This window comes from Uranotaenia lowii, chromosome 3 (assembly GCF_029784155.1).
Source record: "Uranotaenia lowii strain MFRU-FL chromosome 3, ASM2978415v1, whole genome shotgun sequence".
Lineage (NCBI taxonomy): Eukaryota > Metazoa > Arthropoda > Insecta > Diptera > Culicidae > Uranotaenia > Uranotaenia lowii.
The window spans coordinates 261,185,145-261,205,537 of NC_073693.1; the positions used below are offsets into that span (position 1 = coordinate 261,185,145).

Consider the following 20,393-nt stretch of genomic DNA (forward strand, 5'->3'; position numbering starts at 1 on the left):
TGAGTAAAAAGTGTATATTAAGTGTATATATTAGCGGCATATGCAGAAGTATATATTTATTTCTCCCTGAGGCATTCAAATAACACGCTTTGAGAGCTCGCTCAGTGTTTACAGACAGGTTTTTTTGCTCTTCGTCATGGGGTAATATCAACTTAAATAAAAATGTTTTGGGGTAATGATTAAAAAAGTTACCCGACCCCTGGTCTAGAACATTACGCAATTACTATTTCCTAAGGCTCCCAACTCATCGTACACAATATGGCTTTAATAACCCTCTGGAAAATTCTTGTCGGCATTTTAATAACGTTTACCACCTTTTCGACTTTAATTTAAGTAAGTGTATTTTTAGACTAAGGATTAGTTAATAAGTACACATCATCATGACACGAATAGCCTCATAGGTGTAAAGTGTCACTAATAAAGGAAAAAGAAAAAAAAAAAAAAAAAAAAAAAAAGTACACATCTGTGCGACATAGTCGAAGGTGATATAAATAAATAAAATAAAAAATAAATAAATTTACTAGAAATTTTGCCGTTTTTGTTGATAGCTCGGAGAATTTTTGCTGGAAATTTCCCACTTTTAAAACATGTTATTCTAGAAAGATTCTTGCTTTTCAAGATCGGCACGAGAAAAGTTGGATTGTCGAGTAATTTTTATATAAAATAGACCATCGAAGTTCCAAAAAATAGTGGATTTGCAAAACTTTAAAATTAGTTCAAAGCCTTCCATGAAAATGATCAAGTCAGTGCAGTTTAAGATCCTTATTACAACTAAGTTATCAAAAACCAAACTTTTAGACAAAACCACAATTATTTTTGGCATTTTAGTAAATCGAGTTAACGATTATAAATTGATGTTAATTTTTCTACATAAGAATTGTATAAGAAAAACCGGTTGTATAAAAATCCTGACAATCGGTTGAACACTCGATAACTACCAGCTAGACCTTTTTAAAGGTAATTTTTTATCCGTTTTTGCACGTTGTAGCTTCAAGACGACATTGCATTCATTGTTAAAATGAGAAAAACAAAACATAATGCAATCTACAAAGGAACGAAAAATTTCATAACATAGTGCAATAGAGGTCTTATAACACAATCAAAATGAAATTGGAATTCATTTTCGTTCTAAAACGTGTTTTTCTTAATTTCTGCCATTCGCTTATAAATTTTCAATACATACGTTTTTGTGACGTCACAAAAAAATCCAATATGGCTCTCTCGACACAACCTAATTTATATATTCTTTGTTTCATACGAGCCTTTTTTAACGCATTTTTGTTCTATATGTTGTTGAGTGCTCCACCATTTATTTTACACTCTCAGTGTAGGTCTAAAATCACGTTTTGTTTTCTCAAGTCAGATTTTTTTTCCTCCCAAAACAGCTGCTCGGTGTGTGATTGAATAATCGTTTGATTACATTTGAGACGGCCTGGAATAAATTTCCTTGAAAATTAAAAAATGATTCGCCAGATTTTAAGGAAAAACGACATCCTAGTTCGTCTGCTTGGTGCCAGGTTGTACAGCCAGCCGGGAGGAGGAACAACCACGACGAAACCCACTGGGGCTGCTGCTGCTAGTGCTGTTCCCAAAGCAGTCACCGGAGACGTTCCTGGATTGAGCAATAAGTGTGTCATTACCAAGTCTGGCCCGCTGGGTCCTGGTGCGGCTCGTGACGCCGACTACAAAGTACCGGAGTACTACTGCTATGACAAAAACAGCTACTTTGAAGCTGAAATCGAAATGGAGAAATTCCGAATTCCGCAGCCTTCTAACAAACAGTAAATTTGAAGATTGAAATATGTAAATAATCTAGAAAAATAAAGTTAGAATTACTAAAAAATTGGTTTTTGTGTTTTTGTAATAAGGAAGTCTTTCTTTTAAGTATATGTACAATTATGTGCAGAGCCAAATGGGCATAGGTGCAAAAAAAAAAGATTTTCGAGAGAACACACCTAAAAGTTTTAGTTAAGTTACGCCCTTTTCCCAAATAGTTTATTTTTTAAAAAGCTGTTCTCATTCGATTAAAAAGAGTGCGAAGATGAATTTCTAAAAATCTAAATTTGTACCAGATGAAGATTAATAGCATTTTGAGAAAAATTGTCGCCATGTGTTAAAAAAACAATAGAGAGTCTGTTAAAAAAACATTAAACCTTACTCCGTCTTAAAAGTCTTAACGAATCGTCAATCATTTCAATAGTTATGAGGCGAGCGCGAGTGTCTAAGCCGAATTCAAAAAAGTTATTGGTTTTAATAAACGAACGATTTCGATGTTTACTTATTTCTTCTAGCATCAAATTTACGTACTACGAGAATTGTTGCCGATTCGATACTTTGAAGTGTTTCTACTATCGTATGTATTAAAGTTATATTGACTTGAGGCTTAAGGAAAAAAAAGCAGATATACCGGGATGCACAATGTGTAAGTGACATTATACATACATTTTCATCCAAAATTGGTTAATTAAAAACATGAAAAATTTAAGTAAGAAGCTGTAAAACGTAGAAGCACATATGTATTAAATCTTTCACGATACTTTTAAAATTTTACAATATATATTATATTAAAACAAAATGAACACCCAAATATACTGGATCTCAGTGGAACTTGAAGTTCTCTTGAAGAGTTCAATTCATTGACTCGTATATTTTTAATGATTATCATCTTATAAATGTTAAAAACCCCAACACACAGAGTGAGTACTATGTTTACTATGGACCTCATCTGATAAATCCCAAGCCTGCGTTCATAGCATAGAAGAATTAAATTCATCCACTTCATCATCGTAGTCTTCGACATTTGATATTTGTTTATATTTTATGTATTAATGTAAAACCAAATACAGTAATAATACAAATAAATATACCAAATATATAAATATATTACTATTTTTGATAGAACCCTTTTAAATAAAAATAAATAAATCGTATTGAATATTCTCAGTGTAATTGTTTAGCAAAGCCACTAAAAACTAACGCACCACAAACCAGGAATGCCAGATTGATCCGAATCCTATGTTTCAAATGTACTATAGATTCGAACAAAAGTATAGAGAACATGACTGCAGGATGATAACAATGAAAATGATTCAGTAGAACTAATTCGTTTGGATTCCTAAATTATGGTAAAATGCACTTATTAATAGAATACTTGAAAGTTTCAAGTTGAAACCCTTGAAATCAAACGCTTATTCATGACAGTCATTAGATTAAATTTATAAAAATATTCTAAAAAAATTGCAATGCGTTTAATTGAAAAAGGTCAACCTGGCACCACATTTGTGAACATTTTGTTTGCGAGTGTCCTTCGAGTCAAAAAGTGATTCTTTGTTGTTAGGAGCGATTGGAACTAGGACAGAGAATTTAAGAATCTTTGGTGAATACTTCAGTAATTTGTTCGATACGACTACAAAACGACACCGGAAATGACCAAGGTGGACATACCAATGAAGAGCAAGGCCGAAACGGCAGCCAACTTTATCCAGAACGAAAAAGACGTCGAAGTTCAAATCAGGGCACCCAAGAGGGTGTTGCACTTTAGTGATGGCACTATGGAGGAATTCAGCGACGAAGAACAGGATCAGGTGGATGCCTCCAAGGCAGACCAATCGACGGTAGACGAGGTATGTAAAAATAAAATTTATGTTGTACTTTCATTAACATACTGCATCTCTGATTTCTTGTAAAAATTTATCGCATGAATCATAGCAACAAAGGTTGTTTATTTTCTCATTTGCAATTCGCAGTCGTAATGTTTTGAGTGTTCGTTTCTAGATGGCACTGCTTTGTTTTTGAAAGTACATAACGACTTTAAATTTGATTATTTTATTACTTATACATTTTTAACATTACAATGCATTTTATTTTTGTTTTCTACAGTCTAAAATGAATTGGAGTGATTGGATGTTGCATAAAACTTGCAAGCTTGGCACCTCTGTCTTGGCCGGGTGTGACTATGTTGGCGAAGGATTGGCCTCGTTCCTGGGAATTACCACACCGAAATATAGCTTCGAGATCGAAGAATTCAAACGAATGCAAGCCGAACAACAGACAGAGGATCGGGCCATTCAGAATTTTGTAGAGCAAAATCGCACGACAGACAGTGGAGAGACTTTGCAGCAATATCAACCGGTCTCTTCCCATCAGATTCAGAACATGACCAATGGTAACTCCACCGTTGAGCAAGGCAAAATTCAAAAGTTCTAATTATTGGAATCCACTTGAAATATAATAAACGACCATGAAATGGATTTCCCAAGACGAGCACATAGTTTGAGCGGATAAAATAGAATGAACGGATCTTTTTGACAAAGTATCATTAAGTTAGTGAGTTGAATTGTAAAAATTATATTTATAATCGAACCTTGAATGCAAAGGACAGTGCAATTTATAAATTATGAATATCATTTCCAAAGATATTTAGTATTTCATCATCAGATGAAAGTATAATAATAAGTATGATCAATAAAGTTTTATTAATTATAAGTATGCATGTGTGTCATTGTATTTACGTACAAGGCCGAGAACTCAATTTAAAAAAAAAAAAATTCAACACGGAAAATCCCACTTCTCTGGATGAATTAATCAGAGCTCTCCAAGAATTATGCGCTCGTTTGTAATCCTTGTTACGGAAAAAATATTTTCGTTTAAATTTGAATTTTATATTTTCATATTGTCGAATTATTTATTTTTAATACATATTCTTAAAAAGGGGTCATGTTTTATATTGTTTAGTTTAAATTTTTGCTTACACGAAGTGCTTTTTTTGTTCTAACGTTATCTCAAATAAATCGGATTAAACTAGGTATAATTTATCGATCAATTAATCAAATACCCAGTTTACAGAAGCTAACCCATTTTTTTTAGATTTTCATCATCTGGGATGATTTATCCCTGGAGGCCAATCGGCCAATTTAAATGAAACTATGAATATTTAAAAAAAAAACAAAATTGAAGCGAACTTGAAAGTGGTGATCATTGGCAAAAATGGAAGCTAACCGAAAATGAGAAACTGTTTTTGAATTGTTTTGTTAGGAAATATGGCCACTTAATTAGAAATAGGAACAACCTTAGGATTTCTTCAGATTGTGGAGCTAATGGATTTTAAAAATGCCTAGTAGCTTAAAACAACGCGAACAAAAATTTTGATACCGCTAATATGTTCCAAGGATGAAAAGGAAGTAGATGGCGTCGATGTACTAACGGTTTAAAAAACGAGTCAAAGCTAGTCTTCTTCTTGATTCATCCTTCAAGATGACCATTAGCAATCGTTCACAGTATAACAACATAGCTGTTACTTACCTTTATTATTTAGCCGCTGTAGATAGCAGATTTATCAATTCACTGTTTTTTCCCTCTCGCTGAACAGCAACTCACTCGCGACAGATGAATAAAAAAAAAAGCCGTAGAACTAATTTCACTGCGCATTCCGCCCGCATGGAGACTGCGGCTGTTTACTCGCTAAATTTGAAATACTCAGAGCACGGCTACCTTTTACTCAGACGTCGCCACATGTATGAAGCAGCCGACGTCTGATCTTATACCGTATTTGTTTTCACCACCCGAAAGTGTTGCACCTTTCACGCTGAAAACGAGCATGAATCGAGTTTCGCACCCACCTTTGTTGGTGTACGTGAAATCGGCAGTGTCAACAGAAAACATCAAGCTGTCAAAAATCCATTACAGCTGGTATTTGTTTTCGTTTGACTTCGACAATTGAAATGAAATTTACTTCAGTTGATCATTATCTTTTAAATAATATGAAAATTTTAGCATCAATTTATATACTATGTTGAATTGTGAAGATTTCAGATTTATTTTGCTTGGTAGATTCGCCTCTGGCTCTGATGATAACTGCAATACCAGCTGATTCTGGGTGGTCTATGTTTGCTGCTGCTAGACTGCAGTTACCCCAGCTTGAAGGTTCCGGTATTTTGAACGTTCATTCCTCGCAAATACCTCGAGTACCTATTTCCGTTTTCAGATGACAAAAGAAAAATTCTTGGAAGTCAAATTGGCGAACTCAGATTGCGGAAATCGGGGGAGAAAATTTTGCTAACAGACCGAAACGAAATTCAAGCTCCCAATGCGGGTGTAGTCTCGAACTACCGTTTTTGAAGGGCAACGGGTGGGAATCCGGGACTTGGCGCAACCGAGCATCGTCACCCTAAGGCACAGCTCGAAGCAGAGTAGCTTCGATGCAGCTGAACGCTTTTTGCTGTGGAGACCAACTTATAGGACCCTCCCGAACAAGAAAACTTTTCGATTTGGGCGATTCCACCAGATTTTTGGGTTGGCCTTTTCGCACTCGGATTTGCTGCTCTTTTTCGGCATCGCCTGGAACTGATTGCAGCAAGCCTTCTGGGCACATTTCTTCTTGGAAGCGTTGTTTGCTTTGGATCGTGCCATCCAGGTGAAATTCTCCGCCTCTGTTGGAAACGGCACTGGTATTGAATCCGGAACAAGTCTCCGTTCTTCGGGATAATAAAGAGAAAAAAACAGCTCGAACGCAATTTATACGGTATAGAAATAAACCAACCAGCTGATATTTGTTTACATCGGGAAGCATGTGCTGTCAAAATTCATGATAGTATTGGTGAGAGCGCAAGCAACACCGAATATTTTCAGAGTGTTCCACCGTCCACTTTATGGTGCACTACCAGTGGACTACTCATCCTGAAAACGAGCATGAAAACAGCAAAAAGTGCACTACCGGTAGTGCCCCGGTGCACCACCACACGAAAACAAATTCTCTATTAATGAACTCAAAAATCAGCGGAAAAATTACTCAGACGTCAGAAAATTTGGCACTCAGAGAACTCGAGTGCTTGAAGGCGACAACTGAGTAAATGTTGATCAGTTTGTGCGCGGCGGTCAGACTTGGTTGTTTTCGTGCTGCAAAACTTGAAAATTTACAAGGTGAATATTCATTTTAAAGGTAATTTCTGGCTATTAATCCAATATTATTTTTATTACAGGTTTCTGTGACGAAGCAGTCATGGTCCAAACACAATTATTATGGAATATTACGGCATCATGGGTCCCGGCCTGGGAGACGAAACCCGACGGGCAAAAAAAAATTTCCATAAGTTTGTGAATATTTTTTAAAAAAATGTGTATGCACACCATTTGGACTTTTGTTATTCATCAGATCAACTAATCTATCATTTGTCTGAAAAATAATACAGGTTTTAACTATACTAGCATGGAAAAGCGGCCAAAAACTGCTTCAGAATTATTCGCGCATTCTGAGTAACCATGACTCAGTTGTCGCGAAAAGGGCTGTTAGTCAGTTCTGAGTAAAAGCCGTTTAGTCAGAACTGAGTAGGTGCGGTTTTGGCGACAACTGAGTTGCCGTCACTCTGAACTGAGTAGCTGAAAGTTAGCGAGTATGCTTGAAAACCATTCGTCTTGCGCTTTGGCTTGGTTTGGTTATGCTTTGCTAGTGCGCGAGTGAGATGCAGATAATCCCTAAACGCCCTGAATCTGTTGGAGTGAGAAAGACCATCCACACAAATGAAATCATCTGTGAACGTGAATTGGGTACAAAGGTGCCAGGTGTCCTAATAAATCAGGATTTGTCCTGATTTTCGAAGGACCGTCCTGATTTTTTAAACAATTTTATATTATTGTCCTGATTTATCCTGATTTTTGAAAAATGGTCCTCAAATGTACTAAGGGGCCGTTCAGATACCATGTGGACAGAAAGTGAGACTTTCGACCCCCACGTGGTATGCCCTGATTTTCTAAAAAAAAATTCAAAATTCTAAATGAATTTAAAGTGAAATTGGTAAAATCGCCCGGATATCGAACAAATCTGTAATAAGATAGTTTATTCGATAATAATCCTCGGTTCAGATGATATTTGAATGGTGATTTTATATATAAAAGCCGCAGGACAGACATATTCTTCTCGCCGCTGATGCATAAATTAAGGCATCTACAATACCTTTATTCGCTTTTATTTATGTAATTCAAGCGGAATTAGTGGTGTCCTGAAGAATCCTGATTTTCTTCTTTATATGGTGTCCTGGTTTTTGAAAAAAAACCACCTGGCATCCTTGATTGAAGCAGCGCTGCCAAATGTACTGGTGTGTAATATTTGAACTGATTACTGAGATTTTTAAATTTATGGGATTTCATTTTACAACGGTTACTTTGCATCATATTGTAAATAAATGATTTTTGTTCGTATTTTACAATAAATAAAACAACTGTAGTTACTTTAACAATCTACAAGTAAATTCAGAAACTATATCAATAGTCCTATTTGCCGCTGATAGTGTTGGTGATGTTATGCTGGTTGTTTCACCAACACTTTTTAGTTTTGGGACAATCAACCTCAAAAACGACCATGTTTGTCGACCGTCTGTCCGTTTTTTGTACCGAGAGTTTCGGAGGTTAATTGTCCCGTCTCATCTGTATACGCTCAGCAAGTGTGCGAATAAGAAATGTCAAAAACAACTCTATAGTGAATTTTGAAAAGGGTGAATGCGCGAAATCTAAACCAATTGAGTTATCAGCTGAGTCAAAAAGTACTTTTGGAGATCTACATTTTTCTAGTACAAAGTTAACTGATTGACATTTGTTTTTCGAGAAATTGAGAAAACAAAATAATATTTTTACTACTCGCTAACTTTCAGCTAATCAGTTCAGAGGGACGATTACTCAGTTGTCGCCAAAACCGCACCTACTCAGTTCTGACTAAACGGCTTTTACTCAGAACTGACTAACAGCCCTTTTCGCGACAACTGAGTCATGGTTACTCAGAATGCGCGAAGGATTCCGTAGCGGTTTTTGGCCGGTTTCTCCATAGCAGTATGTTCAAACGGTTCAAACCCAGTATGATTATCAATAAAAAGGATAGAATTTCATTCTGTATTAATAAACAAGTCAAAATGTTGCACACAATCCTTTATTTTTTGCCTTTCTTTCAGAAAGGTATAGTTATCGGTCGATTTGTGAGATCCTTAATTATGGGTCTTAGACCTTTATAGGTACCTATCGAATCAGCTCGACGAGTTCAGACGATGTCAGTGTATTTGTATGTATTGGTGTGAATTTTTGTAAACTTTGTCACTACGTTTTTGCGAAACTGAGCAGTACAATAAAAATGATTTTTGTCTTAAAAAATTTGATTTTTTTCCCTCTTCAATGTATAAAAGAAAGAAAAAAAAACAAAAAAGTTTGAAAAATAAATTTTCATAGTAATTATCATCAAATCATCACTCCAAAAAACGTATCCATTTGGCTTGCCAGCATTTTCCAACAATCACTCATGAAGATGATCGAAAACATGGAGCGATAAGCGCTGGGTACGCTTTCACTCCGTGTATTTCCCCATAAGGAAAACAGAGGGCGCTTCCAATCGAACGATAAAAATGAGTTTATTGACAAATAGATGTCAGTAAACAATATTTCATAAATTATATATCCCCAATAAACGTAGAAGATTTATATGTATATACTAGTCCACCCTAAGGCGAACAGGTGCAAAAATTAATTTCGGGACTGTTACTCAAAATTAAAGATCATGTGAAGGGAATGCAACACAAGGTACAACCCCAATTTCGAATGACTCAAGCCGAAGGACTAGACCCTCACATCGCATATTTCTATAGTGATGGTAAGTCCCGTCTCGCCCAACGATAGATTCTCAAGCATAGATTGCTCTGAGAAGGGAAAAACGACACGGGAGGGAACGCGGACGATGTATGCACACCATATCATCTTCTCACGTGCCGTTCGTGCTCAGGGAGCTTTTTCTAAGCACGAACGACAGGAGAGAATTTCGCCCGTGGAAGCAAATTGAATCCAATAGGACAAATGCTACTGAATCCTCTCGAGCTTTAAGCTCTCGGGCTTGGTTTTTTTTGTTCCCTTTTCTCTTCCTCTCTCCAGATCTAACGTTGCGCGATGAAAACTTTTCGTTCGCATCGAAAAACCTGTGCAATTGTTGCGTTGTTGTTGTTGGGGTTGGTGTCTAGAAAAAACAAGGACGGCTTGGAAGTCAATCCGAACTTTCACTTGCTGGAGCCAGTGGAAAATAACAACCAAACAGTAGCGCCACCAAGCCCTCCATAGTAGAGTTTGAAGCATTTGGTTTTTTTTTTGGAACATGCATATAAAGCTAAAAAGCTAATAATAATATTCGACAAAGTTGAATGAAGAAACAGATAAAACTATCCGAATTAACCATTTTGGCCAGGTTGACAAAAAGAAAAATGACAAAATTGACAAAATTGACAAAATTTAAAAAAAATGACAAAATAGACCAAATTGACGAAATTGACAAACTTGACTGACTTGACATAATTCACTGATTTGACAAAAATGGCAAAATTGACAAAGTTGACAAAATCATGAAAATTGACAAAATTTATAAAATTGACAAAATCGAGAAAATTGACAAAATCGAGAAAATTTGCAAAATTGACCAAGTTGACGATGACAAAATCGACAAAATTCACTAAATTGACAAAACTGACAAAACTGACAAAATTGATAAAATTGACAAAATTGACAAAATTGATAGTACTGACAGAATTGACAAAATTGACTAAGACAAAATCGACTAAATTCACTATATCCACAAAATACATAAATTGACAAGATTGATTAAACTGGCAAAATTTACAAAATTGACCAAATTGACAAAATTGACAAAATTGAAGAGATTGACAAATTGACAAAATCTTTGAAAATTGAAAAAATTGTTAAAATTGGCCAAATTGACAATCAGAAAATCGACAAAATTCACTAAATTGACAAAATTGACAAAACTGACAAAATTGACAAAACTGACAAAATTGACAAAACTGACAAAATTGACAAAACTGGCAAAATTGACAAATTTGACATAAGTGACAAATTTGACAAAATTGACAAAATTGAAAAATTTGGCAATTGAAAAAATGGCAAACTTACATAATTAAAAATATTGCGATTTCAAAATTTTCAAAATTTTTGATTTTCAAAATTTATTCTACCGATTTTCTACGTTTCGGTATCGTATTTTACTCTAGCAATTGAAATTTTATCCAATAATTTTATCTATGTATCCATTACTTGAGAGGTTGGATTATTTGAAATACATGGTCATGCATCATTTTTCAAATTGTATTCTTAATTTTTATACCCCTTCCATTTTGAAGTTACCATATGTTATAACTCCAAAAAGAGTAAATTGAGTTAGATTATAATGTCATAGAAACGAAATTTTACAAGATATTCCAGAATCTAGTCATTCAAAAATCTCCAATTAAAAACTTCAAATTTTTATTTCCTAAATTTTTTTTGGATTTACTGCGTATGAAATTCATTAATCATAATTCATTTTGTGACATATGTACCCAAATATAAATTACAGGCTGTAAGAAAGGCTACAATACACTGTCAAGTGTATTAAATCGGGTTTTTAAACTTTGCCATCGTTTATTTGAAATGTTTTCACTTTTCGTTCGCCCCGAGCCGGGGTTGTTATGTCTCCCTGCATGCAATATGCCACTCCGGGTTGAGCTGGAACACCCGTACTGTTGGACGATCACCAACATCATTCCTGGTCTAATCCGCCGTTGCATTGGCGAAAAAGTTTCATTGATGTTTCCCGGGGACATCCACCTGCCTCCGAGTTTTTTTTACTCCACCCTGCAATAAGATGAAAAATGTGCTGATAACCATGAATCAGCAATAAAAATCAATATTTACAATAATAATTTCCCAATTTGTGGCTGACGAAACAACGTCGAATGTCTTGAGCAAACCGAGCAAACTGATCCAAACTTACTCAGTTGTCGCCTTCAAGCAGTCGAATTCGCTGAATGCCAATTTTCATGTCGTCTGAGAAGCCGTTACTCGGAAAACTGAGTCGTTTTAGATCAAGCGACGGCTGCGTCATACAAAAGGCGATGTCTGAGTAAAATGGAGCCGGGCTCTGAGTATTTCCAAATTAGCGAGTATGAAGTGGTCAAACTTTGAAACCGTTTTTCTCGAAACCAGGGTTACCAGATAGTTTCTTTAAAAATCTTTACCGGCCTCATGAGAAAATCTGTATTTGTCTGTATTTTGACTTCATTTATAACTAAAACTTCTGTACCTGTTTTCTGTGCATAAGAGGCGAATGAGTGAGCCTACTCAAAGTCTCTATAATAAAAAAAATCTGTGTTAGTTTTTGCTTAATGTGCAAGTTCATCTGTGATGCAAGTTTGAAATGTGTTTTTATGACTTTGATTGACAAATTATTCAATTAATTGTACTTAATCTCGAGTGTTGAAATGTTAGTTGTAAGTATGTTGGATATGAAAATAAGTACTAAAGGCTAATTCACATCATATGGAAAAAATGCAATTTTGTTTGCCGCAACAAATCATGAATCTCCATGTTGTGTATAAATGATTTGTTTTTATATTTCTGTGAAAATTTATCAAATTTACGAATTTGTAATCAAGAAGGACACTAGAGCAAGTGAAAATGTTCAACCTTTACAAAAATTGTATAATTTTATTCTTCATCTATAAATTGTTGGGCCTAAACAAACAATCTGACGAAATGAACTCAACTTTTTATTTAAAACATCCACCGGAAAACTCATATGTTACATATTTTGGCTACATAGAAGAGACTTCCGATCCGCTTGGCATATTTTATTATTTTTTTTTTATTTTCACTAATTTCGAACCACTTAATCATGTATCAGTTAATAGTCATGATTTACACCAGTGTTCCGAAAATCAATCAAAACCAAACACTCAGGATGTGTTTCCTGTTGGAAACATAATGGGATAGCGCCTCTCGCTACTGCTTCGCCTGGCTGGTATGCAATCTCGATCAGCGCTCCTATCAGCTATGCAAACCGAGTCGCATCATTCAGAATCATCGGTTTAGCAAACATCGCATATCGGAGATGAGTGAGATACAAACTGATCCATTCTGCACGCTCTTTTTTTTAAACTCAAAATTAAGTAGTTTTGGTTCAAAACAGCACTTCAGTGGCATCCCTCAATTTTGAGTTTGTCTGGGCAATAGCAAAACTAAGTTCTGATACGCATACTCAATACTAAGTGCGGCAGCCGAACTCGAATTTATCCTTTTTTTTTCGAGGTTAGCTTATTTTCAGGGAATTAAAGGATGATTAAAATTTTTTGTACCCGGATGTTGCTGTTCCGGTACATTGCATTGCAATTGCAGAGTGGTGGAAAGTTTTGACACTCCCGGTCAAAGAAAACTTCCAGATGTTACTTCCTACGGGAAGTAAACAACACCGGAAGTTTCCGGACATTCCAAGCCGCTCACCGTATGATGACAATGACGGACAGAACATGCATTCTTTCATAGTCTTCCGGTAATTGTTCCGGAACGACAAAATTTTGCGACGTGTTCATTGGTTGCTGTTCCGGTTCGAACTGAACTCGCTAAGTGTTTTCAGTCCAATAAAGAGAGTTCAATTTTTAGTTCATAAGGTCGAACTCAGCTTTGCTCCCTCGCCGAAGGAAAAAACATGATCAATTTTGAGTTCGCAGTTCGAACTTCATTTTGAACCATCGCAAGGTGGAAAAAGGGTACTAAACTTTAAGTTCATAGAATCGAACTATATTTTGAACCTCGGTCGTACTTAATTTTGAATTAAAATAATAGAGCGTGTGGATGTAGCTCACTCAGTATCTGCCTGAATTATATGAAATTCAAAATTATTTTTTGCAGGACGAGCAAAATCAAACAGTTGTGCGGGACACCATAAACTCTCAGTAGTTTTAACTTGAGGGACGATAGTTTAATAAGAGAACTTGTAAAAATTGAAAAGCACGGCGAAAGTGAACATCTTTCCCACACAAACACAACTACAATTTGATTTTGATCATACTGATGTTAAAAAACGTTAGAACAACAAATAAATTTATTAATTTTCTGTTAAACAAAATATGCTAATGATCGGCTTCATGTATCACTCACTCACTGCCTGATATATTCACTCCTGATCGAAGACCAACATGATTCGCCATATACATTGCGCATTGGTGAGATTTAAATTTGATGATGGTGCTGCACTGTTTTGACAGCAAGCATCGTGCGAGGTGATCTGTATTTTTTTTTTAACGAACACAAACACATACAGGATCTCAATGAAACTTGATGTTTCCTCGAAAAGATTCCTTTTTTCTTAACTCTATGCGTACATCTTTCAAGTATATGACGGCTAGCATCTTACAAATGCTAAAACCACCAACCCACAGAAAGTGTACCACGTATGCCGTGACCGGGATTCGATCTCATGCCCACTGGCTTAGAAGACTTGAAGGCTATCCTCTACACCATGGGCTGCGGCTCAATTCATTTTAGCGATGAATTGAACGATCGATGATCGGGTAGGTCCAGTAGCAATCAATAACGAAACCCGACCGCTGTACGTTCAGGCGCGAAGTGCAATCGGAAACATTCATTGAAAATGAGTGATTTTCGGAACACTGATTAAGGGGCTGTTCACTAATTACGTAAGCATATAGAGGGGGGGGGGGGTGGGGGGGGGTTTCACATTTGTTTACGATCTCTTACTAGTGGGTAGGGGGGGGGGGTTCCAAAAATCTTACGTAAGAAATTAACGAGACTTAATCACCGGTTCCTTTTATATATTATCACTTATTGATTTTTCTCGGTGAGTAAAACAACTATTTAATTATTTTCACGTAACGTTTTGGGCTACTTCTCTTCACCCATCATCAGACGTCTAAAATATTTTTATTTTATTAGAAATTTTTAACATTTAAAATAAAATTACATTTCTTTAAATTACAATAAATTCTTCTCATCACTTACAAAAACAGTAAGACAGCACAAGTTTACTCCACTCAGCTGCTTGTCGGTTTGTTTACTGTCTCTCCTCTCAGCTTGGCTATGAGACCGTTGTAGGTAGCTAGTTTTCCGATGTCGGTTTGTTGATTCGCTGTCCGCTCCTTTCCTCTGATTTGTATGTGTAGGTTTTCGGCTGCCTCTCTCGTTTCCCGAACTCTCAAGTTCCTTTCGAGAACACTCGGCTTTTTGAAATCGAAGCAGTGTTGCGCTTCTATTGCGTGTTGTGCTAATCCAGACTTTGGTTCGTTTTTTGCTATCAGTTTTCCATGTTCATGCAATCTTCTCCCAAGCATTCTACCTGTTTGGCCAATGTATACTAGATCTTGGCAATCCTTGCATGGGATGGAATAGACTACGTTGCGTTGTTCTTCTTTTGGAATAGGGTCCTTCATTTTTGAGAAAACTTCGTGAGAAACTGGAGAACGAGTGCCTACAAAAACTAAAGGAGAGACAAATCGAAATGATACTCTATCGTAGGTATGTAGATGATTGCTTTTTTTTTTTTATGTAAATCTTTATTTGAAACGGCTCATACCTTCAGGTTTTAAGGAGCCAAACTCGTTTTTTGTTTTTACAATATTTTGCTTAGCTTAACACTTTTATTTTAAAGAGAAAGAAGATAGGAAAGGGAAATATGAAAATAAAAAAGAATTATAGACGGAGATCGATAGCTTTTAGAAAAAGGTAGATTTCGAACATGTAGTCCAAATCTAGCACAGCTAGTACATCTCTCACTGGAACATTAGGTGGTTTTCCTCGGGCCCGAAGGGAGTCTATTAAATTCGTTCTGGCGACAAGATGGACCTCACACGACCAGACAATATGCTCGATGTCATGGTAACCTTGGCCGCAACTACACAAATTGCTGCCAGCAATGTCAAAACGGTAGAGTACCGCGTCTAAGGAATAATGATTGGACATGAGACGGGAAAATATACAAATAAAATCCCGACTCAGATCCAATCTATTAAACCAGGGTTTGAGGCTTACCTTTGGGATAATCGAGTGGAGCCACCGACCCTTCTCATCCTCGTCCCATTTGCGCTGCCAGTTGACAAGAGAGTTTCTTCGAACTAAGAAGTAAAATTCGTTGAAGACGATTTCACGGTGATATGTGTCGCCTTCCATCGCCCCCACCTTTGCCAGAGAGTCCGCCCTCTCATTACCCATTATCGAGCAATGTGAGGGGACCCAAACGAAGGTGATGGCAAAGCAACGTCTTGATAAAGCACTCAGAGTCTCTCGTATCTTCCCGAGGAAATACGGTGAGTGCTTTCCTGGTCTTATTGAACGGATTGCTTCAACAGAACTGAGGCTGTCCGTTATAATGTAGTAGTGTCCTACTGGCCTTGAAATGACGTTGTCCAACGCCCAGTAAATGGCTCCTAACTCTGCGATGTATACCGAGCATGGTGGATGGAGGTTATAAGCGGCGGTAGCTATTTCGTTAAAAACTTCAAATCCCGTTGATTCCTCTATAAGCGACCCATCTGTAAAGTACATTTTGTCAGCATCGACGTGTCTATATTTAGCATCGAAAATTCTTGGAATCAGAAGTGGGCGATGTGAATCAGGGATTCCACGAATTTCTTGCTGCATAGACAAATCAAACTGGACAGAAGAGTTGTCGTAGTCTGGGATGTAAACACGAGTTGGAGAATATGAAGAAGGATTAACCTGCATGGACATGAAGACATCCCGCATAATCGAATACTATATACTGAATCGTCAATATCATTCAGTTCTGATTACCACAATAGTGACTATTTGTTTTATCGTCCTTAAACAATCCATTTTTTCATAAAATTTCTATGTTTGATGCGCCTTCGCTAGAAATAATAATGTAACTATTACTGAAAGATACAGTTTGTGATCTAAAGACGAAAACGTTCGGAATCAGATATGTGTCCTCACTGTGATTGCATCTTTTGTAAACAAAATAAAAAATGGCGTTTTCGAGTTTGTCCGCATCGACATTTTCACGGGCGGAAAATTTAAATTTAGCTAGAAAGTAAGCTGGAAGTGTAAAGATTTAAATCCGGAAACATAACACTGCAGGTTCTGATGGTGAGTGAGTAGCATATTTTGCAGTCCCTTTAAGATAATTAATTGGGCTTAGAATACTTCAGGTACCACCTCCAGGCGGCAGCTCAACTAGCAGAAAAGCACCCGTGCCTTCTACCTCCTTTTCAGAGGAAGTACAAAATCGCTTACTCTGGCCGATCCGCTATCCAAGCTGGTAGTGCTGGACGAGTTGCCGTTGTCGGATGAACTGCCTTACATCGAAGAGTTCCTTGTTCCGTTGTGTGTCAGGCCAACTCCGGTACTTGAGAATAGGAACGGATTCGTGACCGGAATCGATCCATGCAAATTTAGTAATTTAAAAAAATCTTTTTCATAGCGTTTCCTAAACCAATATTATTTTTTCCAGTATCAACGTTTAAACAAAAGCATGCCATTATGTTATATATCTAGCGTTGCTGCTCACGAGCAATTCGCAGCTAAAATTAAACGAGGAACTCAATCGGGTTGAAAGCAACGAAAGAACGGTCGAAGCTCTAGTCCCGGAAGTAAACAAGCTTCTGAACTTACAAGTACTTTCAGCGCAAGGATTTTCCGAAAAATGAAACGGTTCTGACCATTGACAAGTTTCCTAACTTTTAAGTTTTCGTATGGGCAACAACCGAAAGAGACATTAAGGCTGCTCGTTAACCAATTTAGATGAACTTGAGACGAAACTCCGCACATTCAACATTATGTCATTCATCTAGTGGAATAGCAGCCGACGACACAGCTACCGTCAATGACGAGGTGATAATTTTGTTTGGTTTAAAATATTTTATATTGATGGCTTTATTTAAATTTTAGATTGAATAAAAGCTCCGGAAGAAGGAAGAATGAACTCCAACGAACGTATCGGAATAAACTGCACAACGAAATCCACTTCAAGCTGTGGAAGATTCACTCACCTCCCTGGGATTTCGAGGTTCAGTCTTCTCTAAATGTAATTGACAACAGCAGCCGAAAACGATTCCAACAGAACATACAGTTTCAACGCCGAGTTGGATTTGAACTTAAATGAAATCGAAGGTGGTAGCAGCGAAGAAAAAAAGTGTTCCTCCAAAAGACTCGGCTCCCCAGAACTGTGGAAAGGAGACCGGCTTCAATTGCACTCTTAAGCTTCGAGATTCCATTTGTTGGTTTAGAAGTTGCATTTCATCTGTTGGCTTTTAGAAGTTGCATGTGTATGTACTTAAATGTTAATATATCAATACTATTTTAATTTATTTATTTTGTTCAAGGTTGCTCATAATGTCTCTGGATCAGCAGAATCGGACAAATGGAGGTTTCTGCCCGAGACCTGAGGCTTGTGATATTGTGAAGAATTTCCTACTGTTCTATTAGACATCGGACCTAGAGTAAAGCTTGGTGTCATCATCTTCGACCCTCTCACCAAGCGGATTGAACTTGTTCAACATTGATCCATTTCATTTGGCACGCATGCTTTGCTGACTACAGTAGGCCAAAAAGATGAGGCGAAACATTCGTTTGCACCACGGTGCACAGAACAAGGAATCATCAATTCAAAATTGCATCGGCTTCATAGGTTCCTCTGGCGATGATTGCCTATAACTTCAAGTTAATTCGAAGGAATGGAGTTATCCATTGGTTTCGTAATTCAAGGTTGCTCTGCTTATCGACGAATCGGTCTAACGAAGGTTTCCCCCCTCTGAGTCCGCGGGCACTATACTGCTCTTGGTGATAAAATTTGTAAGTTTTAAAATCTCATACTTTTTGTGTTCAATTTTTTTTTTAATGTTAGCTTTTGGTGTGGCTGGATTAGCTTGCCGAAAGCTCCTTTATCAAGATAAGATATTTATTAATATTTAATGATGAATCGGGAATTTTTATTTTGAATTAAAAATAATAATAGTAATTCCGATTAGATGACTAAAAACTGTGTTGTTTTCTTATCCAAATTAGTTGTTTACCAGAATTTAATTATGAAATTTATTTATTTTCATGTTAATTTCTAGTGTTGCTTTTTGTTTTCTCTAGGTGAAAAAAACCAGCAGAATCTGGTTCTCGGAACTGGCATATGGCAAAATACGAGTAATTGGTAACGACGATGGACATCCAAATTTTCCAGAAGAAATCCTAACTGGAAATTACTCTGGATTCATCATTTGTTACAATGGGAGGGGCTGTAAGCTACTGACAACATGATATTGGAATCACAAAAGAAGAACCATCGACAAAAGCAGTTCCATTCCGATGAGCCCTCGCTGCTCCGATAAAATATTAGAAGCTGCAACGCAGAAGGATGAGGAATCTACGGCGGCTTTTTAAATGCGGACGGTAGAATGAAATTAAGACGAAAGATTAATTCTAAGGAAAAATTATAAACAATTCTGGATCGTCTTATTTTGGGTAATAATAAAATCAATGAAAAAATATAACCCGAATCGTCTATTCATTTCGCATTTCATCATAAAATGATCTTGGAAAGATACACTATATCGTAAAAATTTTGGCAAATAACGATTAACTGAAGATAACATGTATCATACCAGTTCGATTTTCAATCCAGGAAAGTCTAGAAAAAAGCAAAAAAAATGAATGGTTACTCTACTTAACGACCCGTTCACTGTATCGTAAAGTGCGTCCAAACGATTCCATTTCACGGAAAGAAGACTACCTTAATCGTACATCAATAATCCAAAACTATAAAGCTAATCTTTCGTGTGTCTTAGGAAGAAGATAATGGAAATCGTTATTGTATAATACTGATTCATGCGGGATGGTATATAGACATAAATCTGGTTTGAAGATTTTGCTCAAGAAGCCTTTCAAAATTTACGATCACCAATGGGTTCATGACCTCACACCTGATGAGGAACCGGAGTGATAATAAATTGAATCGATCTTTTAGTGGGAGTATGCCTGCCAAAACTTCAAGACTCATGGTATGCGTTGAGGGCATACAGCCCAAAGCGATGCGAAGACAACGATATTGGATACGCTCGAGTTTGATGAGATGAGTTTTAGCAGCTGACTGGAAACAGAAGCTACCATATTCCATAACTGAGAGAATAGTTGTTCGATACAATTTTAAAACATCTTCTGGATGGGCTCCCCACCAGGTGCCAGTGATTGATCGGAGAAAATTGATTCTTTGTTGACATTTTCCTTTCAGATACTCAACGTGGGCTCTCCAGGTACACTTGGAATCAAACCAAACCCCAAGATACTTAAAACACCTCGATTGAGTGATCGTTCTGCCTAGGAGTTGAAGCTTAGGTTGAGCAGGTCTACGTTTCTTAGAGAAAACAACCAATTTGATGATTGCTTTTGCGTTGGTTTGAACGATCACATAGCAGTGATTCAAGAAACTTTCAACAATTTCCATAACAAACTCCAGTTTACTATCGAGTTAGAAACAGATGGAAAAATAAAGTTTCTTGACATGCTACTAAAAAGAAATAATGCAAAAATAGATAAAATTTGGCTCCCAAAACAAAATTGTGGTCGATATCTGGATTTCGAGT

At 36.7% G+C, this 20,393-nt stretch overlaps 2 protein-coding genes across 2 annotated transcripts; both read left to right on the top strand.

The window, feature by feature from the left end:
* The first annotated feature begins 1,344 nt into the window (after positions 1-1,344).
* Positions 1,345-1,846, top strand: LOC129756991 (uncharacterized). Its single transcript, XM_055754073.1, has one exon. It carries the CDS (start codon positions 1,462-1,464, stop codon positions 1,783-1,785), a length of 324 nt encoding a protein of 107 aa, XP_055610048.1. The 5' UTR covers positions 1,345-1,461; the 3' UTR covers positions 1,786-1,846.
* Positions 1,847-3,284: 1,438 nt separating this feature from the next.
* On the top strand, positions 3,285-4,485 carry LOC129756200 (protein FAM177A1). Its single transcript, XM_055753004.1, has 2 exons — positions 3,285-3,623; positions 3,880-4,485. The coding sequence occupies exons 1-2, from the start codon at positions 3,426-3,428 to the stop codon at positions 4,204-4,206; spliced, it is 525 nt and encodes a 174-aa protein (XP_055608979.1). The 5' UTR covers positions 3,285-3,425; the 3' UTR covers positions 4,207-4,485.
* Positions 4,486-20,393: the final 15,908 nt, after the last annotated feature.

Bases quoted from the DNA above. Each gene is read 5' to 3' on its own strand.
- LOC129756200 (XM_055753004.1), top strand. From the start codon at position 3,426: ATGACCAAGGTGGACATACCAATGAAGAGCAAGGCCGAAACGGCAGCC. The intron at 3,624-3,879 runs GTATGTAAAAAT...TGTTTTCTACAG, and splicing joins ACCAATCGACGGTAGACGAG to TCTAAAATGAATTGGAGTGA.
- LOC129756991 (XM_055754073.1), top strand. From the start codon at position 1,462: ATGATTCGCCAGATTTTAAGGAAAAACGACATCCTAGTTCGTCTGCTT.